Source organism: Pseudophryne corroboree, chromosome 3 (genome assembly GCF_028390025.1).
Source record: "Pseudophryne corroboree isolate aPseCor3 chromosome 3, aPseCor3.hap2, whole genome shotgun sequence".
In the NCBI taxonomy this organism is placed as follows: Eukaryota; Metazoa; Chordata; class Amphibia; order Anura; family Myobatrachidae; genus Pseudophryne; species Pseudophryne corroboree.
The window spans coordinates 83,804,036-83,827,633 of NC_086446.1; the positions used below are offsets into that span (position 1 = coordinate 83,804,036).

General features: G+C 46.2%; 1 protein-coding gene across 3 annotated transcripts in view; it reads right to left on the bottom strand.

Moving 5' to 3' along the window:
• Positions 1-3,576: 3,576 nt before the first annotated feature.
• LOC135057064 (oocyte zinc finger protein XlCOF8.4-like) overlaps positions 3,577-23,598 on the bottom strand; it is a 48,386-nt gene continuing 28,364 nt past the window's right edge. For all 3 annotated transcript variants that reach the window (XM_063962960.1, XM_063962961.1, XM_063962959.1), the window contains one exon: positions 3,577-5,702. In XM_063962960.1, the coding sequence (XP_063819030.1) occupies positions 4,879-5,702 (824 nt within the window). In that variant the 3' untranslated portion in view covers positions 3,577-4,878. The remainder of the gene's footprint in view (positions 5,703-23,598) is intronic.

Sequence of the window (23,598 nt, forward strand, 5' to 3'; positions counted from 1 at the left end):
GGGGTCTTAACAGCGTGGGTAGTGCAGTTTCTAGCAACCAAAAGCTGGAAATGGAAGCCCTACTTATATTTGAAAAAGTGGGTTCTTAGAGTCTTAGTGATATTTAGAAGATCTCGCCTTTTTTTAAGTGTCGATGGGGCTAAGTCCTGAAATAGTTGAAGTTGGGATCCCGAAAAGGAGACAGCTGAGAGTCCTCTAACAGTAGCCATGATCTGTTCTTTTGCTTTAAAATAATGAAAGCGGAAGATAACATCTCGTGGAGGTTGAGTGGGGGGTGGTTTGGGGCGGAGGGCTCTGTGAGCACGGTCTAGGTGCAGTAGATCAGGAGAAATATCAGGAACCAGATGTAGAAACAGGCCCTCTAAATAGGCAGGCAGAGAGTCGTCCGATTCCAATTCCGGAATGTTGCGTATACGGATATTGTTCCGCCTGTTGCGATTTTTAATGTCCTCGAGATGGTCCTTATAGGACTCTAGGTCAGCTCTCAGATCTGTAAATTCTTGGTCCATGACGCTTTGGTATTGGCAGATCTCATCTACCTTTCGCTCAAGGGTGTCTGTTCTGGAACCAAGATCAGCGAGTTCGGATTTGAAACCTGCAAAGCCGATCTCATCTCTGATTGAATCGTTTTGGTGACTATAGAAATCACATCGTTAGCTGATAGTGGGGCATCAGATGATACGCCAGCCATTTCAAGGGTGTCTGTGTCAATAGGCGGTTGCTTCGGGAGAGTGTTGTTTTTTCCCCACACTTTGAGGATACTGGCATTGGATAGAGCAGGGGTCTTTCGGCGCTTTTGTGGCATGCCGTGCACGGGTTCGTGCACTAGGTTAGGTATGTCTGAATGTAGCGGGATAAAGCAAGTAGTATGGGGCTTCCCTCAATAATAGAGTAGAGTATTCATGGTTACATGCGAACAGGCACTGTGATAGAAACGGATAGCAGTGACCACAACGTGCATGCTGGGTCCTTAATCAGACTCAGGTCATCTCATGAGTTAGGGGGTGGGCATCACAGAGCAGAGTCGGGGGGGTACATATAGTGGGGTCTCCGAGGAGGGTGTATAGCTCCAGGAGGGTTGCAGGTAAGAGCCCTTTTATTTGCAGGTGGAGAGAGACGATTTTCTTACGCTCCGCGCCGGCCGCCGTCATCTCCTGGACCGGAAGCACTACTTGAGGCCACGGTTTCACACGAGTGTGTAGGCCGCAACCCGCACAGACACTGCAAGAGTGTCCCCCGGCTCCGCGGACCTCACACACCAATAGGGGGGATGTTTAGGAGGCACACTACTATGGGGGAGCACTCCGACCCGTGGCCCCGAGGTCATAATAGCTCAACAGGCCAGGAGCTCACCGAAAGTGCTGCCACTCAGTATGCACGCTAGGCCACGCCCCCACAAACACAGCCATTTTGGGGTCACTATGCACTGTGACCAGACGGGCTTACTCTGCCACCGGAGTCTCTATACACTGTGACCAGATGGGCTTACTCTGCCACTGGGGTCACTATGCACTGTGACTGGATGAGCTTACTCTGCCACCGGGGTCACTATGCACTGTGACCGGACGGGCTTACTCTGCCACTGGGGTCACTATGCACTGTGTCTGGACGGGCTTACTCTGCCACTGGGGTCACTATAGACTGTGACCAGATGGGCTTACTCTGCCACTGGGGTCACTATTCACTGTGACTGGACGGGCTTACTCTGCCACCGAGGTCACTATGCACTGTGACCAGACGGGCTTACTCTGCCACCGGGGTCACTATGCACTGTGACCGGACAGGCTTACTCTGCCACTGGGGTCACTATACACTGTAACCAGATAGGCTTACTCTGCCACTGGGGTCACTATGCACTGTGACCGTACGGGCTTACTCTGCCACCGGGGTCACTATGCACTGTGACCGGATGGGCTTACTCTGACACCGCGGTCACTATGCACTATGACTGAATGGGTTTACTCTGCCACCGGGGTCAATATGCACTGTGACCAGACGGGCTTACTCTGCCACCGGGATCACTATGCACTGTCACTAGATGGGCTTAATCTGCTACCAGGGTCAGTATACACTGTGACTGGATGGGCTTACTCTGCCACCAGGGTCACTATGCACTGTGACCGGGTGGGCTTATTCTGCCACTGGGGTCACTATACACTGTGACTGGATGGGCTTACTCTGCCACCAGGGTCAGTATGCACTGTAACCGGACGGGCTTACTCTGCCACCGGGGTCACTATGCACTGTGACCGGATGGGCTTACTCTGCCACCGGGGTCACTATGCACTGTGACCGGACGGGCTTACTCTGCCACCAGCGTATAGTATATGGGTTGCTTCTTCCCATCAATAGTAGCCTGTTACTGATTCCTTCTGCTGCACCATAAGCAGTCTAGTCACTGGCACACCAGGCTCCGGTATGTGGTTATACAGCTACTGCACCTGCTGGATAATGATGGCTAATCCCACTGACCACTTACTATGGATCATCTCCACTTTGGTAGAGAAGTAGGTTGAGCTCAGATACACTGAGCAAAACTAAGAACAGCTGGGGGACGGAGAAGCACTGCGCTTATCTGGCAGTCACAGGTGTCATAGTACACCACACACGGTGCTCAGCTTCCACCTTCCTGGTGCAACAGTGGATATTTCCTGCTTCCCTCCACCTGTCACATACTGACTGAAGCAGGCTTCCTTATTTGAGGCTCTAGCTGCTGCAAATTGCCAGTGTTTTAGGCTTCACACCTAGAGGGTGTATTAGCCTGCGAGATGCAGGCATCTGTGCAATTCCAGCGAGTCTGCCTGAGGTTTTAAAGTAGTAATCGTTTAAAAGTTGTAACCAACCTGGTTTTGCCTTTTAAATGATTTCCACTTTAAAATATTGGGCATCTCGCAGTCTAGTACACATTTGCCTTCGTTTTCCATGTTCTAGTGTATTGTTCCCGACTGCTGTGCTGGACTCGGCTTGCTATCTCACTCTCACTTAGTCTCATACCCTGGCTTAGCTCTGAGTTTTGATTGGGGCATGCAGCGTGTATCTTATGCCTCTGACTGGTAACAGGCACGGGCTGCAACTAGTGGACAAAGGGATTAATTCAGACCTGATCACTGCTGTGCGTTTTCACACAGCGGGCGATCAACGATAGACTGCGCATGCACCACAATGTGCACGCGCGTCGGCAAACAACAACAGGCATCACCGGACAGTGAAAGGCTGGTGCGGAAATTTCAATCGCACAGCTATTTGCATGCTGATTGACAGGAAGAGGCCGTTTGTGGGTTTCTGGGAGTGTCAGGGAAAACGCAGGCGTGCCCAAGCATTTTCAGGGAGGGTGTGTGACGTCAGCTCCGGTCCCGATCAGCCCGTTCTGATCGCACTGTAGGAGTAAGTCCTGGGCTGCGCACAGACTGCACATACTGGAAAAATCATTCAATGGTGAGTGTGATGTGAATGGAATTGCAGCTGTCCGCTGACTGAGGATGTTTTTTCTGCTTCTCCGCTAATGTGTGGTAGAAAACAGGCCCCACGGAATGCAGTCTTTGAAGAAATGGAAACAGAAGGGAGAAACCTGCATAATTCTATTTTAAAGTTTTGTTAACATTTATTCATGGCTCAATTTACAAACTTTAAAAAAATCTGCAGTTTAAAAATCCCACATACATATACCAGAACTTCATTCCGATCTAGTCCCTCCTAGACGACTGTGCTGAATATGGGACAGTACAGATGTTTCCACTTTACATCTGGCCTCCCTGCGCATTAAACAGCCTTTCTAAACTTGGTAGCGCCAAGCACTTTTCCTGCGACTTTTTCGATTAAAATGTGTCTTATTCGCAAATAGGATGCACAAGCAGCTTAACAAAGTCTTTTTCATGTTCTCAATTTGATAACTATACGCCTGTTGTGAAACGCATCAGTAAGAGTGGGGAACAATTCTTCTCTCCTGCAATTTATGAATAAACACCATCCGCAGTATTTGAGATTCAGGCTGGACGTCTTTATAGTCAAACCATTTGATGTTTTATCTACAGATTTGTCCTCATACATCTGGTCTCAATACGCTACACAGCGGGAGATGCCTGGCATGAGTTAGCTGACAGGTCCCGTGCAAATCCGTTAGCGCCAGACGTCTTTTTTTTTTTTTGCCGAAAATGCATCTTATTCCCATCAGCTTTTGCAGATTAATATGATATTCAACATTCCTATATTCTGTGTGCGACCTTGACTGTATCTGCATACGAAATGGTACGCTACAGTGTTTTCCTAGAAAACACCCTAGCTAACCTAGAGCACCTGGAGTTTGCTTGGAAAGGAGTAGTGTAGTGTCACAATGTGTTATATGACTGGCACAGTACCACAATGTTCCTTTAAGAAGTTGCCCAGGGGTTATGGATACTGTGTGTTTAACATTCTTGTCCAGGAATATGAATGGAAAAGCAAAATTTACGGCGAATGTATGTGCAGAGTGGAGTTACCTGTACAGACCCTGAAACACAACCCTATACCTATAAAGGAGGGACTTGACTAGTACTAGGTAATTAAGCTCCATTTCTAGATACTGCTCTGAACCTTACAAACCTCATTGATTACGGTTATTGACCTCAGACTCCTTTCTCGTCTAAAGACATGAAAACCTGTATATCTGGCTAGTGGTCTGGACTTGACATGCCTAATCCATAGTTATTAGGCAGAGTAAGTCCAGACCAAAAAGTCCCCCATATAAATCCAGAGGTCAGAAAAGGTTTGCAAGGCCCAAAGCATTATATAGAAATGATAGCTTAGTCACTTAGGTATAGGGGGTGTGTTTCAGGGTCTGCACAGGTAACTCCACTCTGACCATGCGTTCACCATTATGAACACTGTCAAAACTCCATCAGATCATGGAAATTGCTTTTCTCCTGTGCAGATTTTCAGATGTGTATTAAGAGCTGTTTTCCGTGTATAGCTTATCCCACACTTAGAACATGAAAAAGGTTTCTCACCTGTGTGAGTTCTGTCATGTCTAATAAGATGTGCTTTATGTGTAAAACATTTCCCACACTCAGAGCAGGAAAATGGCTTCTCACCTGTGTGACTTCTCTGATGTCTAGCAAGAGATGAATTATGAATAAAATACTTCCCACACTCAGAACATGAAAATGTTTGCTCACCTGTGTGACTTCTCTGATGTACAAGAAGATGTGACTTACGTGTAAAACATTTCCCACACTCAGAACATGATAATGGTTTTTCACCCGTGTGAAGTCTCTGATGTGTAACAAAATGTGATTTCTGTGTAAAACATCTCCCACACTCGGAGCAGGAAAATGGCTTTTCCCCTGTGTGACTTCTCTCATGTTTAACAAGAGACGATTTGAATCTAAAACATTTTCCACAATAAGTACATAGAAAAGACTTCTTCTGACCAGTCTTAGCTGTTTGGGTAACATGCTTTGCGTTCTTTGTAAAATATTTGAGATCTACAGAACAGGGAAATACTTTATCTACTCCAAGAGCTGTAACAGAGGTACTGATATCTGATTTATAAAGAGAATTTCCCTCTTGATATTCAAGATCAGAAAAAGTATCCACACTGTGATGTACTGGATGTATAATCGGGTTAATAATGTTTTCTCCTTGAGCATGTTGTGTGGGGTCATCAGCTTTCATTTCATCATTTGGAGAGAAGATGAGATGTTCCTCTGAGGTATTCCCGATTTTATCTGCAAACAATAAAAAGACATATGGAAATATGAATGTTTACTTGCAACTAGTTTATTTTCCAATGAAGATATGGCCGGAGACCCCCACCCACAATGGGGAAAAGGGCCGCCACGGCACTAAACGGATTAACCCTCATGCTGCTGCGCCATTTTCAAATGAACCATAGGCGCTAGGTACCCTGTATGTAAATGTATTAACGGCGTGTAAAAATGTATTTAAGTATATGTGCAGCACTGAGCTGGGACTGCAGGTCCAGCTGCTGCATGGGTTAAAGCCTGGTGTCAATTGCACAAAGTGTATTTATGTGTAAAATACATGTACTTAAAAATATATTGCTGTAAAGCACTGCAGCTGGTCTGCAGATATAGGTGCATAAAGCAGAGTATATTTAATAGTATGCGCCATAGGATGTGATGTTAATTGTCTTAGCTCCAGCAAGGGACAGGTGTCGATTAGCAGGCCTTTTGGTGGACAAACATTTTCTTTGAAATACAAACTAAGACTTCCGGTTCCGGCATCTATGTGAGGAGACGCTTCTCACTAGGGCTCTCTGGCAGCCCCGGCTACCGGACCTCCTAGAGCCAGCATCCCAATACTGACAGCGGCGCTTTTGGCCTTAAATTGAAGGGGAACACCCAGGGAGCTATATGGACAAATTGTTGTCCGCCTCTATGCCCCCAAAAGTGCAGCGTAACAAGGCTGAGAAGCGGGTCCCAGAACCCAAGATGGCCGCCGCTCCTCCTCAGCATGTGTCTGTGGCCTCTCCCAGCTGCACCACTACGGCGCCCTTGATATCACTGGAGTCAGCGGATTGCCCAGGTCAGTTACCTGGGTCTCCGGTTACATATACAGATGTGGTCCACGCGGTGCAGGATGCCAAGGGGCCTATAATGGAGGTGCATACTGCTAAATGGCAACAGGCTTTGCTGGACGTTAAATCACAAATGAAACAGTTGTCTAAGTCAGTGGGGGCCACAGAACAGCGCTTGGGAGAAACTTTTCAAGATGTGTCCGTTTTGAAATCCGATAATGCAGCTCTGCAAAAATCACACTACCAGTTGATTACAAAGATCGATGATTTGGAAAATCGCTCAAGAAGATGTAATTTACGTATCCTCTGTCTTTCTGAGGACATGAAAGGTCCTGCATTATTTACTTTTTTTTACAAATATCGCTTCTAGATTTGCTGGACATTACTGACTCTTGCACTGGGATTGTGATTGAGCGGGCACATAGATTGGGTCCTCCTCGCACTGCACCTAACAGTCGCCCACGTGTTGTGATTTTCAAGTGCCTCAGCTTTGTGCATAAGGAACTTATATGGACAGCGTCCAGGCGTCACAGGGACTTGCAGTGGGAGGGTTCCCGCATCTCCATATTTCAGGATTACTCGTCTGAAGTATCCAGAACTAGGAGAGAATTCTCTCCACTTTGTACCAGGCTAGCCAAAGCAAATAGGAAATTTGCACTACTGTTTCCAGCACGCCTCCGCTTATTTGACGGTTCATCTTTCAAGGACTTCTTCACTGTGGCGGATGCGGAAGGATACCTCCTGGAGTCCTCTGGAGAGGATCCGTATGCTACACCTGCTGCTTGCTCTCCTACCCATGATTTATAGCTCTTGCACTGCAAATATTTGCTGACATTTAATCTCTCCTGTTGTCATTCCCAATGCTGACTATTTTTTGGCTCTCATATATGTCTGATTGAGGTTAAAGCTGCTATATTATGCTTTTTTCCTTATGGGTCTGCCTTCCGTTTTATCTACCTCTCTGTATAATACTATAGCTGGCCCTGTTGGAATCTCTGCTGTTAGAGATACTTTACTCATTTCCTTACTGGGTGATGTATCAATCAGCTTACCATACTATAGGCTTCGCGCCCATGTATTAAATCACTGCAATGCTGCTAGCCTGCAGTGTACTGCTACTTTAGGATGGTCCACTGTATTGTTTTCACTGTATTATTTTCTTTTAGAGCCAGGGGATGCCTAGAGCACCCCATATTGTTCCTCTTCTGATTTGTACACGGATTAGTTGCCGTGTACGATTTTGATACCGGTTGTTGTTATACGCCTATGGTGTAGGAATGTGTGTCCGTTTTTGGTCCTGCATTCCTATGTGGTTTTTGTGTTTGTATTTGTTTACCCCCCCCCCCCCCCCTCCCCTCCTTCCTTCTTTCTCCCCTTTTCCCCTCTCTACTATGTCCTGTGTTGGGTATCTCCATGGTATCTAATTTCAATCCTACTGTTATTAGAAATAGACTAAGGGTTTCAGACTGACATGCCTGTTTTCCCATTGCGTCATTATGACGAGTCTAAAATTAGGCACATTTAATGTTGGGTGCTTCCATTCCCCCATCAAACGAAAGAAGATTTGAATATACCTCAACAAACTGCATTTAGATGTGGTTTACCTACAAGAGACGCACCTGCTCCCTCCTGAGGTTGAAAAGTTAAATACATTACGTTGGAAAGTATTGGTTTCGGCACCCTATTTCTCCAGGGCTAGGGGTGTTGTTATTCTAGTTAGACAAGCTATTGTCACTACCTTACATTCCTCCAGCATTGATCCTCAAGGCAGATATGCTATTGCCGATGTGACGTTAGACCAGACCAGATTGATTTTATGCAACATATATGCCCCTAATGTGTATTCCAGTGTTTTCTTTTTACGTATAATCACTAAGCTACATGCCTTTGGTACTGCCCCGCTACTGCTAGGAGGGGATTTTAATTTTGTATCTTCTCACATGCTTGATAGATCCACATCCCGACTGACTCAGAAACAAGCCCCAAAGATAGGTATCCCATACATTCAAAAACATTTACATGTGATTGATGCCTGGAGGGCGTCTCATCCTGTGGAAAGAGACTATACCTGTCTCTCGGCAGCACATGGTTCCCTCTCCAGGTTAGATTATTTATTAATTTCTGAGTCCCTCTTTACTAGGATTATTGACACCTCCATTGAACCTATCTGTCTTTCAGATCACGCAGTCACATGGCTCAGTTTCTCTTTGCAGCATGACAGGGGTCCCTATAGGCAATGGACATTCCCATCACATTTAGCTAATTCAGCAACCTTCCGCTCTGCTTTAGAAGCTTCCTGGAGCAATTATAAATGTAACAATGGGGATTGTGAACTAGACTCTCCGTTACTATTTTGGCAAGCATTCAAACCTGTCATACGTGGGGATATTTGATCTTTTTGTGCACATAGAGAAAAATCTCAGCGTGCGGTTTATATTGAGCTGCAAACCACTCTGTCGGATGCATATCATACGTTTCTTACTGATCCTACTTCTGCTCATAAGGATAAATATCTCTCAAGTAAAATAGCATTTGACACTATGCTTTCAGAATGTGAATCTAAAGACTTTTTACTCCAGCTGTAAATTTCATCGTTACGGTAATCGATCTAGCAAAATGCTGTCCAGTTTACTACGAGGGCACCGGCATCCTACAGTTGTTAAAGCCTTGCGGACAACCGAGGGAGACCTGGTTAGGAAGGGGAAGGAGATTTCTACTGTCCTTCATTCTTTTTACTCAGCATTATATTCCCCTCAACTCACAGATGAATCCAATAGGGCTGATTTTTGGAAGGACGTCACATTACCTCTTATCTCCTCTGCCCAGGCGGATTCTTTAATCGCACCCATTACCATTGAGGAACTTAGACAGGCTATAAGTCATCTTAAGACGGGGAAGGCCCCTGGCCCTGATGGTCTCTCCAATGATTTTTATAAAATCCTAGGCCCTAAATTAGAGGACTCCCTACTTATGGTTTTTAACTCCCTTCTTTCTGGTGCTATGCCGCCTCTTTATTTCAATACTGCTTTGCTGACAGTTTTGAGTAAACCGGGCAGAGACCCAGAACTCCCTGGCTCTTATAGGCCTATATCGCTTTTAAATACGGACTATAAGTTATTTTCCAAAATTTTAGCGGATAGACAAACTTATTTTGCCATTTATCATTCATGACGACCAGTCTGGGTTTATTGCTGGTCGCCATTCAGTGGTCAATGTCCGAAAGGTCCTTGCTACTATGCAATGGTTGGAGTCATCTGGGGCACCGGATCATCATGCGATCCTTTCTCTTGATGCCAAGAAGGCCTTTGACCTTGTGTCTTGGAAAATAAGAATTTACTTACCGATAATTCTATTTCTCGGAGTCCGTAGTGGATGCTGGGGTTCCTGAAAGGACCATGGGGAATAGCGGCTCCGCAGGAGACAGGGCACAAAAAGTAAAGCTTTAGGATCAGGTGGTGTGCACTGGCTCCTCCCCCTATGACCCTCCTCCAAGCCAGTTAGGTACTGTGCCCGGACGAGCGTACACAATAAGGGAGGAATTATGAATCCCGGGTAAGACTCATACCAGCCACACCAATCACACCGTACAACTTGTGATCTAAACCCAGTTAACAGTATGATAACAGCGGAGCCTCTGAAAAGATGGCTCACAACAATAATAACCCGATTTTTGTAACTATGTACAAGTATTGCAGATAATCCGCACTTGGGATGGGCGCCCAGCATCCACTACGGACTCCGAGAAATAGAATTATCGGTAAGTAAATTCTTATTTTCTCTATCGTCCTAGTGGATGCTGGGGTTCCTGAAAGGACCATGGGGATTATACCAAAGCTCCCAAACGGACGGGAGAGTGCGGATGACTCTGCAGCACCGAATGAGAGAACTCCAGGTCCTCTTTTGCCAGGATATCAAATTTGTAGAATTTTACAAACGTGTTCTCCCCTGACCACGTAGCTGCTCGGCAGAGTTGTAATGCCGAGACCTCTCGGGCAGCCGCCCAAGATGAGCCCACCTTCCTTGTGGAATGGGCCTTAACCGATTTAGACTGTGGCAGGCCTGCCTCAGAATGTGCAAGTTGAATTGTGTTACAAATCCAACGAGCAATCGCCTGCTTAGAAGCAGGCGCACCCAACTTGTTGGGTGCATACAGTATAAACAGCGAGTCAGATTTTCTGACTCCAGCTGTCCTGGAACATATTTTCAGGGCCCTGACAACTCCTAGCAACTTGGAGTCCTCCAAGTCCCTAGTAGGTGCAAGGCACCACAATAAGCTGGTTCAGGTGAAACACTGACACCACCTTAGGGAGAGAACTGGGGACGAGTCCGCAGCTCTGCCCTGTCCGAATGGACAAACAGATATGGGCTTTTTTGAGAAAAAACCACCAATTTGACACTCGCCTGTCCAGGCCAGGGCCAAGAGCATGGTCACTTTTTATGCGAGATGCTTCAAATCCACATATTTGACTGGTTTTAAACCAATGTGATTTGAGGAATCCCAGAACTACGTTGAGATCCCACAGTGCCACTGGAGGCACAAAAAAGGGGTTTGTATATGCAATACTCCCTTGACAAACTTCTGGACTTCAGGAACTGAAGCCAATTCTTTCTGGAAGAAAATTTACAGGGCCGAATTTGAACCTTAATGGACCCCAATTTGAGGCCCATAGACACTCCTGTTTGCAGGAAATGCAGGAAACGACCGAGTTGAAATTTCTTTGTGGGGCCTTCCTGGCCTCACACCACGCAACATATTTTCGCCACACGTGGTGATAATGTTGTGCGGTCACCTCCTTTCTGGCTTTGACCAGGGTAGGAATGACCTCTTCCGGAATGCCTTTTTTCCCTTAGGATCCGGCTTTCCATCGCCATGCCGACAAACGCAGCTGCGGTAAGTCTTGGAACAGACATGGTACTTGCTGAAGCAAGTCCCTTCTTAGCGGCAGAGGCCATAAGACCTCTGTAAGCATCTCTTGAAGTTCCGGGTACCAAGTCCTTCTTGGCCAATCCGGAGCCATGAGTATAGTTCTTACTCCTCTACGTCTTATAATTCTCAGCACCTTAGGTATGAGAAGCAGAGGAGGGAACACATACACCGACTGGTACACCCACGGTGTTACCAGAACGTCCACATCTATTGCCTGAGGGTCTCTTGACCTGGCGCAATACCTGTCCCGTTTTTTGTTCAGACGGGACGCCATCATGTCCACCTTTGGTATTTCCCAACGGTTTACAATCATGTGGAAAAAACTTCTCAATGAAGTTTCCACTCTCCCGGGTGGAGGTCGTGCTGAGGAAGTCTGCTTCCCAGTTTCCATTCCCGGGATGAAAAACTGCTGACAGTGTTATCACATGATTTTCCGCCCAGCGAAAAGTCCTTGCAGTTTCTGCCATTGCCCTCCTGCTTCTTGTGTCGCCCTGTCTGTTTACGTGGGCGACTGCCGTGATGTTTTTCCCACTGGATCAATACCGGCTGACCTTGAAGCAGAGGTCTTGCTAAGCTTAGAGCATTATAAATTTACCCTTAGCTCCAGTATATTTATGTGGAGAAAAGTCTCCATACTTGATCACACTCCCTGGAAATTTTTTCCTTGTGTGACTGCTCCCCAGCCTCTCAGGCTGGGCTCCGTGGTTACCAGCATCCAATCCTGAATGCCGAATCTGCTGCCCTCTAGAAGATGAGCACTCTATAACCACCACAGGAGAGACACCCTTGTCCTTGGATATTGGGGTATCCGCTGATGCATCTGAAGATGCGATCCGGACCATTTGTCCAGCAGATCCCACTGAAAAGTTCTTACGTGAAATCTGCCGAATGGAATTGCTTCGTAGGAAGCCACCATTTTTACCAGGACCCTTGTGCAATGATGCACTGTTTTTAGGAGGTTCCTGACTTGCTCGGATAACTCCCTGGCTTTCTCTTCCGGGAGAAACACCTTTTTCTGGACTGTGTCCAGAATCATCCCTAGGCACAGCAGACGTGTCGTCGGGATCAGCTGCGATTTTGGAATATTTAGAATCCACCCGTGCTGATTGTAGCAGTATCCGAGATAGTGCTACTCCGACCTCCAACTGTTCCCTGGACTATGCCCCTATCAGGAGATCGTCCAAGTAAGGGATAATTAAGACGCCTTTTCTTCGAAGAAGAATCATCAATTCGGCCATTACCTTGGTAAAGACCCCAGGGTGCCGTGGACAATCCAAACGGCAGCGTCTGAAACTGATAGTGACAGTTCTGCACCACGAACCTGAGGTACCCTTGAGAAGGGCAAATTTGGGACATAGAGGTAAGCATCCCTGATGTCCCGGGACACTATATAGTCCCCTTATTCCTGGTTCGTTATCACTGCTCTGAGTGACTTCATCTTAATTTGAACCTTTGTAAGTGTTCAAAAAAAATTTTTTAGAATAAGTCTCACCTAGCCTTCTGGCTTCAGTACCACAATATAGTGTGGAATAATACCCCTTTTCTGTAGTAGGAGGGGTAATTTAATTATCACCTGCTGGGAATACAGCTTGTGAATTTTTTCCCATACTACCTCCTTGTCGGAGGGAGACTTGGTAAAGCAGACTTCAGGAGCCTGCGAAGGGGAATCTCGACATTCCCATCTGTACCCCCGGGATACTACTTGTAGGATCCAGGGGTCCTGTACGGTCTCAGCGCCATGCTGAGAACTTGTCAGACGCGGTGGAACGCTTCTGTTCCTGGGAATGGGCTGCCTGCTGCAGTCTTCTTCCCTTTCCTCTATCCCTGGGCAGATATGATCTATATAGGGACGAGAGGACTGAGGCTGAAAAGACGGTGTCTTTTTCTGCAGAGATGTGACTTAGGGTAAAAAACTGTGGATTTTCCAGCAGTTGCCGTGACCACCAAGGTCCGATGGACCGACCCCAAACAAGTCCTCTTCCTGTATACGGCCATACTGTGCCGTTTGGAATCTGCATCACCTGACCACTGTCGTGTCCATAACATCTTCTGGCAGTTATGGACATCGCGTTTATTCATGATGCCAGAGTGCAAATATCCCTCTGTGCATCTCGCATATATAGAAATGCTCTATAGTCAATAAAATACTGTCCCTGTCAAGGGTATCAATATTTTTAGTCAGGGAATCCGACCAAGCCACCCTAGCTCTGCACATCCAGGCTGAGGCGATCGCTGGCCGCAGTATAACACCAGTATGTGTGTATATACTTTTTATTATATTTTCCAGCCTTGTCAGCTGGTCCTTGAGGACGGCCCTATCTATAGACGGTACCGCCACTTGTTTTGATAAGCGTGTGAGCGCCTTATCCACCTTAAAGGGTGTTTCCCAACGCGCCCTAACTTCTGGCGGGAAAGGGTATACCGCCCATAATTTTCTATCGGGGGGAACCCACGCATCATCACACACTTTATTTAATTTATCTGATTCAGGAAAAACTATGGTAGTTTTTTCACATCCCACATAATACCCTCTTTTGTGGTACTTGTAGTATCAGAAATACGTAACACCTCCTTCATTGCCTTTAACGTGTGGCCCTAATAAGGAATACGTTTGTTTATTCACCGTCGACACTGGATTCAGTGTCCCTGTCTGTGTCTGTGTCGACCGACTAAAGTAAACGGGCGTTTTAAAACCCTTGACGGTGTTTTTGAGACGTCTGGACCGTACTAATTGTTTGTCGGCCGTCTCATGTCGTCAACCGACCTTGCAGCGTGTTGACATTATCACGTAATTTCCTAAATAAGCCATCCATTCCGGTGTCGACTCCCTAGAGAGTGACATCACCATTACAGGCAATTGCTCCGCCTCCTCACCAACATCGTCCTCCTACCTGTCGACACACACGTACCGACACACAGCACACACACAGGGAATGCTCTGATAGAGGACAGGACCCACTAGCCCTTTGGAGAGACAGAGGGAGAGTTTGCCAGCACACACCAAAAACGCTATAATTATATAGGGACAACCTTATATAAGTGTTTTCCCTTATAGCATCTTAATATATATATAAGCATATCGCCAAATTAGTGCCCCCCCTCTCTGTTTTAACCCTGTTTCTGTAGTGCAGTGCAGGGGAGAGCCTGGGAGCCTTCCCTCCAGCCTTTCTGTGAGGGAAAATGGCGGTGTGCTGAGGAGATAGGCCCCGCCCCTTTTTCGGCGGCCTCGTCTCCCGCTCTTAACGGATTCTGGCAGGGGTTAAATATCTCCATATAGCCTCCGGAGGCTATATGTGAGGTATTTTTAGCCAAAATAGGTATTCATTTGCCTCCCAGGGCGCCCCCCTCCCAGCGCCCTGCACCCTCAGTGACTGCCGTGTGAAGTGTGCTGAGAGGAAAATGGCGCACAGCTGCAGTGCTGTGCGCTACCTTTAGAAGACTGAGGAGTCTTCTGCCGCCGATTCTGGACCTCTTCTTACTTCAGCATCTGCAAGGGGGCCGGCGGCAAGGCTCCGGTGACCATCCAGGCTGTACCTGTGATCGTCCCTCTGGAGCTGATGTCCAGTAGCCAAGAAGCCAATCCATCCTGCACGCAGGTGAGTTCACTTCTTCTCCCCTAAGTCCCTCGTTGCAGTGATCCTGTTGCCAGCAGGACTCACTGTAAAATAAAAAACCTAAGCTAAACTTTCCTAAGCAGCTCTTTAGGAGAGCCACCTAGATTGCACCCTTCTCGGCCGGGCACAAAAATCTAACTGGCTTGGAGGAGGGTCATAGGGGGAGGAGCCAGTGCACACCACCTGATCCTAAAGCTTTACTTTTTGTGCCCTGTCTCCTGCGGAGCCGCTATTCCCCATGGTCCTTTCAGGAACCCCAGCATCCACTAGGACGATAGAGAAACATCTATTTGATGTCATGGGTAGGTTCGGTGTCCCAGACGGCTTCATCTCAGTTTTAAAACACCTCTATCACAACTCCTCATCCCACATCTTAAGCAATAATTATCTTTCACCTCCTTTCCCAATCTTGCAGGGCACGAGACAGGGCTGCCCCCTTTCCCCTCTATTATTTGCAATGGCATTGGAACCTCTGGCAATAGCTCTACGGAATTCTCAGGATTTCCAAGGTATTATGGTCCGCAATACGGAAGTAAAGCTTAGTCTATTTGCGGATGATATGCTGCTTTTCTTGTCCAACCCGTCGCAATCTATTACTGCTGTTATGCGCATTATAGATACATTTCGCTCATTTGCTGGCTTTCGGGTTAATTACTCTAAATCCAGATTGTTACCCCTTTTGTCAAATGAATCTTTTTTTGCCTCTCATCCGATTTTATCTGAATTTACAATTTGCCAGACCCCCCTGAAGTATTTAGGGGTTCTCATCCCAAGACAACTTTCTCTGCTCTACTCAGTTAATTTCAAACCAATTTTGCTCTCGATTCAAAAATCTTTAACTAATTGGATGAGGCTACCATTGTCTATGTCAGGCAGGATAACTGTTATTAAAAGTATTCTTTTCCCAAAACTTTCTTACCTCCTGCAAATGCTCCCTTTGATGCGGTCTATTAAAGATGCCTCCTCCCTTAGAAAACTATTTTCCACTTCTATTTGGAATGGAAAGAAGGCACGCATATCCTACATGAAATTGATACTACCTAAGTCTCTGGGGGGCTTTAGTCTTCCAGATGCGACGGTTTTCTCGCAGGCTGCTCTATTTAGACATGTGATAGATTGGTTTCTCCAACAATCACTTTTCTCCAACTACACCTTAGAAAAGGCCCTATTCCATCCCTACTCACCTAGTGCACTCATACATATCCCGTTGAAACAACTTCCCCCAGGCATACTCTCACATATTCTTTTCACATACACTTATAAGGCTTGGCGCACTATCAACAATAAACAGAACAGAAATTCCACGTATTCTCCATATATCACGTTTTGGGGTAACCCTGCCTTCCCTTCTGGTTTGGATAACTTTACTTATGTACAATGGAGAGACAGGGGTATATCTGCTATTAAAGATGTGTTCGATCCTGGAGGCAAATTACGCCCATTTACTTATTTTCAAGAAACATGGCAGATAGACCATAAATGCTTTTTTATGTATCTTCAAATTAGGCATTTCATCCAAACTAGACCTAAAGCCCTGGAGGAGGGTAGTGATGTAGATCAAATAATGGCTGTTATGTCCTTTATATCATCTAAACCATACAAATTGAGGTATCTGTATCCTTACCTAATTGCGCCCACTGCTCATAAAGCTTGGGCACGCTCAGTGGATTTATGGTCTGCTGACATACCTTTGATTCAGTCTCAAGAGGATTTACTTTCCCCGATAGCGACCTCCATAAAATTTCTTACCTCAGCTGCTTTACAGGAGGTGCATCTTAAAGTAGTAAATAGAGCCTTCATTTCCCAATCCCAGAGGAAATATATGGTTCCTAATGAATCAGGTCAATGCCCTAAATGCCATTCACAATTTGCTACCTTTTTCCACAATTTTTGGAGTTGTGGAAAGGTGCTACGTTTTTGGAATAAGGTTATACTATTCATTAATACTGTCTTCTCTCTACAATTGAGTAGGCTTCCTGGGTCTTGTTTGCTACTTAATTTTGCAGGTTGGGATCTTGGACCCACCTCGAAGCATATTAGACCTGTAATTATTGTTATTCTCACGCTGGCGAAAAAAGCCCTACTGAATCATTTGATTTCATCTGCCCCTCCTATGCTTTTAGAAGTCAAACAGTTGATTCTGCAGGTTTTATATTATGAACGACATTGTGCATTTCCTGATATAAAAATGGACCACTCCCCTTTCAATAATAAGTGGGAAATGTATATTGAACATCTTCCTCATGTGGAGCAATTGAGAATACAGAAGATCTTTGAATCTACTAGTTGGTATTACCCAGAGCCGGCCATAGGCATAGGCAAACTAGGCAATTGCCTAGGGCATTTGATATGCCTAGGGGCATCATCAGCTTCTGCTGATTAAAATGATATGCGGCATGCCTATATTCTGTATGTAGCATTTCATATGCAGATACAGCCACAGTCTCACACAGTATATTGGCATGCTGCATATCAGTTTAATCAGCAGAAGCTGCTTGTGCATCCTAGCCACATAGCAATGCAAATAAGATGCATTTTCATTAAAAATAAAGGTGCCCGACGTTAGCATTGATGCAAGATTTGTGAGGACACATCTGTATCCAAGCAGAGGCAGAGGTCACAGTGTTAGTGGAAGTGTGAGTGCTGTGTGCATGTGAGTGGGTTGGTTGTGCAGTAGTGTTCAGAATATGTGTAAGGAACATTATGTGTGTCATGTAAAAATGCATTAATAATGTGCAACATATGTGTAAAGGGCCACTACTGTATGTGTGTCATTATGTGTATAAGGGCATTAATAATGTGCGGCATATGTGTAACAGGGTACTACTGTATGTGTGTCATTCATTATGTGTATAGGGGCACTAATAATGTGCAGCAAATGTGTAGGGGGCACTATGTGTGTCATTATGTGTATTAGGGCATTAATAATGTGCGGCATATGTGTAAGGGACATTATGTGTAAAAGGGCATTAATAAAGGTTGTCATAATGTGTAAGGTGCATTATGTTTATAAGGACATTAATGTGTCTTATATGTGTAAGGGGCATTACTGTGTGGAATTGTGTATAAATGCATTACTAATGTGTGGCATTATGTGTATAAGGTGCTCTACTATGTGGTGTTGCATATAGAAAGGGCACTACTGTGTCACCTAATGTGAATAAAGAGCAAAAGGTGTGGTGTAATGTGAATAAGGAGCAATTCAGTGTGATGTGATGTGAATAAGGGGCTCTACTGTGAGGAGTAACGTTTATAAGGTAAAGTGATACTACTGTGGGATGTAATATGAATTATGGACACTATCGCAAGATAAAATGTGAATAAAGTTGCAGTACTGTGTGGCGTAATTGGAATTGGGGTTACTATTGTGTGGCCATGCCCCTTCCCAGCAAGAAGACGCCCCTCTTTGGGCTGTGCGTCAAATGTGCGAACTGTTCCTATTTAAAATATAGGGGGTACAAGGACTGCTATGGGTGAGGGGTGATGGTGCTGGGAAAGAGGTGCAAGGTCAGAGGCAGAACCAGCGGTGGTGCTAGGGGGCACCAGCCAAAATCTTGCCTAGGGCATCATATTGGTTAGGGCCGGCTCTGGTATTACCTGAAACAACTGTCATAACCAATGTTTTATCTGTTTCCTCATTGATATTTTTTCTGTGATTTTATGTTCCGAAATGTGTTTATGTGATGCTCTTCTCTACCTCCCCTCCCCCCTAGCACTTTCTTTTTGTCTACGTGTATTCTCTCATCCTTGTTGTGCTACCCTCTGCCATCCCCACCTTTTTATTGTTACAAATGTTGTTGTTATCTGACTATTCTCTTTGTTTATATTCAGATTGTGTTCCAAAAAATGTATGGTGTATAGAGACATGATGTACTGGGTCACCATGACTTCCATATTGGGACTTGTGGTCTCGGCTATCGCTTATCATGACTGCTGAATTTTTCTGCACCTTATTTCTCATATGTGCCTAATTACATGATAATCTTATTGTTGTATTGCATCTTTGTCTCTTCCTCATGCACTTAATAAAAATTGTTTATATAAAAAAAAAAGAAAAAGAAAAAAAGAAATACAAACTAAGGTTTGGAGAGCGAACTGTTTGTGCTTTTCAGAATCTCTTGTTGTATGATAAGCCAAACTAGTTTTAGCCTAGAGATGTGAAAGACAGAAGAGGATGCTAAATCAAATTGGGTTTTTCTCTTACGTCCTAGAGGATGCTGGGTCCACATTAGTACCATGGGGTATAGATGGGTCCACTAGGAGCCATGGGCACGTTAAGAGTTTGAGAGTGTGGGCTGGCTCCTCCCTCTATGCCCCTCCTACCAGACTCAGTTTAGAAAATGTGCCCGGAGGAGCCAGCGCCGTACCCTATACAGGTGATGAAGTCTGTCAGGGGCTCCGGTTACACTGCCAGCAAAATCCTCAGGCCAATATAAAGAACAGTGGAGCGGGAAGCTTTGCCATGATCTGGGGGCGGAGCTTCTCCTCAGAACGGACCCAGCAGCGTTCAGTGCCATTTTTCCTGCCTGAAGATCACTGTGTGGAGACGCTGACAGGGAGAGCTGTCCCTCCAATCAACTCCAGCTATCCTGTCCGGTACTGGGGGTTATGTTAATACTGTGTAGCCTATTAAGGTACACAGTAAACGCTAGGTAGTGGTTTTATTCTATCTAGAAAGCGCTGTGTGTGGGTTGGCCCCAATCTCTGTGGCTTTCTTGGCATTCTTGGGGGGGAAACTGTGTCTATCATTTCCGTGTGTGTGTGTGTGTGTGTGTGTGTGTGTGAGAGTGTGTGAGAGTGTGTGTGTGTGTGTGTGTGTGTGTGTGTGTGTGTGTGTGTGTGGAGTGTTTGCTGTCTCCAAATGCCATGTCTAGGGACTCTGTGTCATATGATGCAGAGGATAATTCCTCTCAGGACGGTCCCATTCCATGTACTCAGGATTATCACAGATTCCTGCAAAGGAGCCTGAGTGGTTAGCCTCTGTTAAGGGTATGATTTCTCAGATTTCTACTAGGGTAGCACATACTGAGACTGCAACTCAGTTTTTACAGGACTCTATGGCTGTTTGGTCTGGTTCTGTTCCCATTCCTTCAAATTCCCCTAGCATACACGCTCAAAAACTTGCACTTGCCCATATTATGCAAGATGACACGGATACCGATTCTGACATGGCAGACAGGGAGGGGGGGGGGGGGGGGCGGCATCTCTTGCAAAAGGGGTGCAGTTAACGATTGAAGCCATAAGAGATGTGTTGAATATTGCTGACACAACACCTGAGCAGGTTGAGGAGGCTTACTTCACAGATAATAAAGAGACTCGCTAACCTTCCCTGCATCTAAGGAATTAAACGCTATATTTGAAAAATACAGAGAAAAAATTCCAGATCCCAAGAAAGGCTCTGGTTGCTTTTCCCTTCCCTGAGGAGGATAGAAAGAAATGGGAAAACCCACCCATAGTTGACGCATCTGTTTCCAGACTGTCAAAGAAGGTGGTTTTAGCCGTGTTAAAAGAACCGGCTGTTCGCAAACTTGACACTATGCTTAGATCCATATACACGGCTTCAGGGGCGATACTACGACCTACTATTTCCTGTGCATGGATCTCTAAAGCTGTAGTAAAGTGGTCAGGCACGTTACTTGAGGAATTGGATACAATGGATAAAAGTGACGTTGAATTGTTTTTACGTAACATACAGGATTCTGCAGGATTTATGGTGGAATCCATGAAAGACCTGGGTACGATGGCTGCAGGGATATCTTCCATGTCTGTCTCGGCTCGCAAAGGACTCTGGCTACGCCAATGGTCTGCCATGCGGAATCCAGGAGAAGTGTGGAGAACCTACCCTACACAGGTCAAGCTCTATTTGGGGAAGCGCTGGATGCGTGTATCTCCACGGCAACCGTGGGTAAGTCACCTTTTCTTCACTCAGCTGCGCCTGCTACGAAGAAACCCTTTTCTTCAGCTACGTCACTGTCCTTTCGGTCAGCTAAAACAAAAAAAAACAAGCCTTCTAACACCTTCTTTAGAGGGGGTCGGGAAAAATAAAAAAAACCTGCTACTGCAGTTTCCCAGGACCAGAAGCCTGCTTCTGGTACATCAAAATCCTCGGCATGACGGTGGATGGACCGCACGGCCTGGAGGACGGGCCGGTGGGGGCGAGGCTCAGTCGTTTCAGCCACGTTTGGGTGGCGTCTGGCCTGGACCCCTGGGTACAGGATAATGTGACCCAGGGGTACAGGCTGAAGTTTCAAGAACTCCTGCCTCACAGATTCTTCAAATCAGACTTGCCAGCTTTATTGGCAGACAGGGCTATCCTACAGTAAGCCATCCAGAAACTGGAAAAAAAGTCACAGGTCATTGTCCCAGGTCCACCTTATATGCAAAACAAGGGTTATTATTTGAACCTTTTCGTGGTACCGAAGCCGGATGGTATGGTCAGGCCAATTTTGAACTTGAAATCGTTAAACCCTTATCTAAGGGAGTTCAAGTTCAAAATGGAGTCTCAGGTCTGGAGGAGGGGGAGTTTCTGGTATCCCTGGATATCAAGGATGCGTACCTCCACATTCCGATTTGGCCGCCGCACCAGGCTTATCTCAGATTTGCACTGTTAGACAATCAGTATCAGTTTCAGGCAATGCCGTTCGGTCTCTCCACAGCACCGAGGGTGTTCACCAAGGTGATGGCAGAGATGATGGTTCTCCTGCGCAGACAGGGGGTGAACATAATTCCATATCTGGATGATCTGCTGATAAAGGCATCTTCCAGGCAGATGCTGTTGCAGTACATTGCTCTCATGACTCATCTGCTCAGGGAACACGGTTGGATCCGGAACCTTCCAAAGTCACATTCGGAGCCGACAAGGAGATTGCCTTTTCTGGGGATAATCCTCAACACGGAAGTGCAGAGGGTGTTATTACCGGAGGAGAAAGCGTTGGTGATTCAAACAATGGTCCAGGATGTCCTGAAGCCAGCACGGGTATCGGTTCATCAGTGCATTCGCCTTCTGGGGAAGATGGTTGCCTCCTACAATGCTCTACAGTACGGAAGGTTTCATGCTCGGCCCTTCCAACTGGATCTCCTGGACAAGTGGTCGGGATCTCATCTACACATGTACCAGAGAATACGTCTGTCGCTGAAAGCCAGGATTTCACTCTTCTGGTGGCAGCAAATACCTCACCTTCTCGAGGGTCGCAGGTTCGGGATTCAGGACTGGATCCTTCCAACCATGGATGCAAGCATCCGGGGATGGGGCGCAGTCACTCAAGGGGAAACCTTCCAAAGAAGGTGGTCAAGCCTGGAGTCCAGTCTTTCAAAAAACATTCTGGAACTAAGAGCCGTCTACAACTGTCTTCTCCATGTGGCCCATCTTCTGTGAGATCGAGCCATTCAAGTGCAGTCGGACAATGTAACTACAGTGGTATACATAAACCGACAGGGCGGAACGAAGAGCAGAGCTGCAATGTCAGAGGTAACAAGAATCATCCTCTGGGCAGAAAAACACGCGTTGGCGCTGTCAGCAATCTTTATTTCGAGAGTAGACAACTGGGAAGCGGACTTCCTCAGCAGACACGATCTCCATCTAGGAGAGTGGGGCCTACATCCGGAGGTGTTCACGGAGGTGACAGATCTCTGGGATGTACCTCAAATAGACATGATGGCCTCCCGTCTCAACAAGAAGCTTCGGAGGTATTGTTCCAGGTCAAGGGACCCGCAAGCCGTGGCAGTGGACGCCCTGGTGTCTCCGTGGGTGTTCCAGTCGGTGTACGGGTTTCCTCCACTTCCACTCATTCCAAGAGTTCTAAAACTCATAAGGAGAACAAGAGTTCAGGCAATACTCATTGCTCCGGCCTGGCCAAGAAGGTACGCAGATCTTAAGGGTCTTCTACTGGAATATCCGAGGCCTCTTCCTCTTCGGGAGGACCTACCACAACAGGGGCCATTCGCTTATCAAGACTTACCGTGGCTACGTTTGACGGCATGGAAGTTGAACGCCAGATATTAGCTCGGAGGTTATTCCTACCTTGATACGGGCTGGGAAAGGAGTAACGTCTAAACATTACCATCGCATTTGGAAAAAGTATGTCTCTTGGTGTGAATCCAAGAAGTTTCCTACGGTGGAGTTTCAACTGGGACGGTTTTTCCTCTTCCTGAAAGCAGGTGTGGATATGGGCCTATGGTTGGAATACGTAAAGGTCCAGATTTCGGCACTATCCATTTTCTTCCAGAAACAACTGGCTTCCCTCTCTGAGGTTCAGACTTTCTTGAAAGGGGTTCTGCACATCCAGCCTCCCTTTGTGCCACCTACAGCACCCTGGGATCTTAACGTGGTGTTACAGTTCCTCCAATCGGATTGGTTCGAGCCTCTACAGGAGGTTGAGGTCAAGTTTCTCACGTGGAAGGCTGTCACTTTGTTGGCCTTAGGTTCTGCTAGACGTGTGTCGGAGTTGGGGGCTTTGTCCTGTAAAAGCCCCTACTTGATCTTCCATGAAGATTGAGCTGAGCTCCGGACACGTCAGCAGTTCCGAAGGTTGTGTTGGCTTTTC